The sequence below is a fragment of the Crocuta crocuta genome, unplaced genomic scaffold (genome assembly GCF_008692635.1).
Source record: "Crocuta crocuta isolate KB4526 unplaced genomic scaffold, BGI_CrCroc_1.0 scaffold70, whole genome shotgun sequence".
Taxonomy (NCBI): Eukaryota; Metazoa; Chordata; class Mammalia; order Carnivora; family Hyaenidae; genus Crocuta; species Crocuta crocuta.
This window is the reverse complement of record NW_027528417.1, coordinates 700,487-704,074: the sequence shown is the minus strand read 5'-3', so window position 1 is coordinate 704,074 and position 3,588 is coordinate 700,487. Positions and strand designations below refer to the sequence as shown.

The 3,588-nt window shown below is 48.4% G+C and overlaps 1 protein-coding gene across 1 annotated transcript in view; it reads right to left on the bottom strand.

Annotated features, from left to right (window-relative positions):
- Positions 1–441: 441 nt before the first annotated feature.
- Positions 442–3,588, bottom strand: part of ENTPD3 (ectonucleoside triphosphate diphosphohydrolase 3) — a 41,479-nt gene continuing 38,332 nt past the window's right edge. The window contains exon 10 of the mRNA XM_077754497.1: positions 442–1,751. Within this exon, the coding sequence (XP_077610623.1) occupies positions 1,515–1,751 (237 nt within the window). The 3' untranslated portion in view covers positions 442–1,514. The remainder of the gene's footprint in view (positions 1,752–3,588) is intronic.

Sequence of the window (3,588 nt, the reverse complement as noted above, 5' to 3'; positions counted from 1 at the left end):
TTTTATCAAAGTGAAGCACTTCAGCTTCTCTGGAATGAAGGTGATATTAACACGTAATGCTCTTTTTTTTTTTTTTAATTTTTTAATGTTTTATTTATTTCTAGGAGAGAGAGGAGAGAGAGAGACAGCGTGAGCAGGGGAGGGTCAGAGAGAGAGGGAGTCACAGACTGAAACAGGCTCCAGGCTCTGAGCTGGCAGTCAGCACAGAGCCCAACGCGGGGCCCGAACCCACGAACCGCGAGATCATGACCTAAGCGAAAGTCGGACGCTTAACCGACTAAGCCACCCAGGCGCCCCTAACACGTAATGTTCTTAGTTCACTAGGAAAGTCTGTTCTTAAGAAAATTTTCCTCGTTTAAAGAAATTCCTCTCATATATACCACTGGCATCCTTAGGAGAAAAAAAGTACTGTTTGCAAGGTCACAAACACACACACACTGCTGAGTCAAAATAAGAGTCCTTTATTTCACATTCAGCCAACAAACAACAATCTGGAATAATATTCACTTTTAGTTTGTAGCCATTGGGCTTGCTGGATTCTTTTTCATCCTATGTTGGAATGAAATGTCCCTGCAGCCTCCTCTTCTTTCCCCAAACTGAAGAAGTGTGGTACCACTGCAGAGAGGCCGGCCACCTAGGACGGTGGTACGCAAGGGTATCTCAGGGCAGTGCCCAGTACGCCTGCCCGAACGTGGTGTGAGAGCACACGAACCACGCTCCCGTGAAAAAACGGCCCTAAGCAAAAGCCCCGCAAAGGCAAAAGACCTGGAACTGACAGCCTCACTAGGAGTAAGTGTTTCACAGGAGGACCCAGCCGCGTGACGGGGAGGTGAGAATGAAGGTAGGCACACCGGCAGCAACCTACTGCTGGAACCCCACCCTGGGAACGGGCAGTTTCCTGGGAGACTTCCTGTGTTTCTGTCCTCCGGGTTCCGCCTGCATGACAGAGCCTGGCCGTGCCCACTGTCCTCTGGGGAAAGGAGTCTTCTCGCCCAGACGCTGTTATCCTACTGGCCTGAGGGAGCGCAGTGCTTATGGGATTGCTAAGTCTGAGTTAGGAATCAGTGGGAAGAAGCCTTAAAACGACATATCTGACTGTGTCAAACGCTCCATGGGCGCCTGCCGGCTTCCAAACTTGCCGGGGGTGGGGTGGGGGGGTGTGTGTGGCATCTCTGAGGAAGGAAACACGCAAACTGAGCCCTGAGGTCAGTTCTTCAGCATTAAACTGTCGTATGCTCAATTCGGTGTTCCTCCAGGGCCCGTGGAGGAAAGGGCCTGACTTTGATGGCCTGCCTCTCCCCTGCCCCCAGTAGGTCAGCAGGTGCGTGGTAGGGCCTTTGGAGGAGCAACCAGTTGAGAGGTGCTTTGGCATAAATCAGTTAGCAGAGAGGCACGTAACCTCGGTATTTGACTCCAGCTGCGCTTCCCAAAGACGGACACTTCGCTTGCGCTGCCCGGGGCCCCCCCAGGCTGGTTCTGGGCCGCCCCGAGGCTCCAGGGGCTGTTGGCGAGGCTCACTCGGAATCCAGCGTGCGGCCGAAGGCATGCTGGCAGTGTCTCTGCTTCCTGGCCGAAGCACACAGGTACACCAGGAGGGCCACACACAGCAAGGCCACTGCCGTGAAGAAGGCGACGGCGCCCACAAAGGCAGGTGCGTCCATGGGCAGGCGGATGAGGGCACTTTCGGCTGGGATCTGGTTGGTCAGGCTGAGCATGTAGCCCAAAGACCAGGCTATACTGCTGTTCCCCACCTGCGCGGTAGAAAGACGGCTTAGTTCTCGGAGGCGCGAGGCAGGAATTACACACACGCCGCTGTCGTCCCCACCAGAAGCTGGCGGCCTAGGGTCAAAGCACTTGCCCAAGTTCAGGCACTGCAGAGACTGGCTAGAATCCAGGTCACTGGGGCCACGAAGCCTCAAGGGCCCTGCCCGCTCTGCACTTTGGAGAAAAACCATCGGAATCCTCTCAGCCTGTCACAGCCAAGTGGAACGATGGCACAGTTAATAACCGCGAGAGTTTTTCTACTCTTTCTCCACATGTGTCTGTGGCTACGGTAAGAGGGCAATGAGCACTTCACGGAGCCTGGAGCCAGTTTCTCAGCCCAGGGGGTCGCGCTGGACAAGAGGCAGACTCGGTCAATTCCCCACGCTAATTCCATCAGGTTTTGTTTCCACGCTTTCAGGCTGTTTTATTAGATACAGAAACGTTTACAGTCTACAGTCTTCACAATGACCCCTTCATCATTATGTTGGAATCCTCTGTATCTTGAATGACGCTCTTTATCTTAAAGACTATTTGGTCAGGTATTACATAGCTACCCAGAAATTTGAAAAGCTCAGTGACCCCTCTTTTCTTATGGGTAGTGTTTGCCCGATAGTTAAAAAGTTTTCTAACTTTCAAGCTTTCCACGTCCTTATGCTTAATGCCTAAGGATTTCTCTTACAAACAACATATGCTTGATTTTTAAAAATCCAATCTGACATATATCCAATCTGATATATATATATATATACACACACACAACGTTCTCCTTTAGAAGATGAGCCTTTTAGGCCACTCTTATGCCCCCTACCCGACTCCCGTCACACCAGACATTAGCTATACTTGAATTTGGGGTTATTCTGGGTGGTTTCTTCTCTTTTACTTTTCTCTGATTTAAGTTTTCTTTAAAAAAAAAAACTTCAAGGCACCATATCATTTATCCTGATTGCCTATATTTTTATAGCACCTCCTGGATTTCTTTCTCTTTGTATTTATCTCCTCCAAAAATATTTTGACGTTTTTGTGCAGCAACTCTTCTAAGTCTTTTTTATGCCTTTTACATTGGAATACTAATTTGACTGGATATAAACTTCTTTGTGAATAAAGGAAAGGGACTTGAAAGCTGGAATTCTGTTTCCATCCAAACTGGACTTCAAGAGGAAGTCACTTTCCATTCTCTTAATGTACTTTCCTGCTAATGAGATTCATTAGAAGCAAGGCTTAGAGGCCGCATGCCATCAGCTCTCCCTGCATGTCTCCAGACAGCCCCATCTGTTGCGCGATGACTCAATTTTATTTATGTAAAAGTAGACAGTCACAGGCCTAATGCTGGATATTGACTGGTTTAATAGAATTATTGCTAGAGCTAATATTGAACATATTCCAGGCTTTATACCAGCCATTCCTGAAATGAGAACATTCTTCCTGATCGCCGGGATATACTGCTGGATGCACATCTCAGCAAGGCTGAGTCCTGCCTGCAGACAGAGCCCGGAGGTTGACAGACCAGAGAGTCACCTGGTAGCCGCTATGATTGCAGCCTCAGACCATCCTGGACACTTGACAGGAAATACAGTGACCTCAGGCACGGCTGCTATAAATCCCCAACACTCTCTGTTACCCTGACGTCTGTGTAAAATGGAGAGCTGTGAGTTACTAGCTTTACGGTTACTGTTATATTTAAAGCTGCTTTTCAGGATGAAAAGTCTGATCCTTAACATACTGCTTTTTTTTTTTTTTTTAATTTTTAAAAATGTTTTTTTTTTTTCTGAGAGAGAGAGACCGCATGAGCAGGGGAGGGTCAGAGACAGAGGAAGACATAGAATC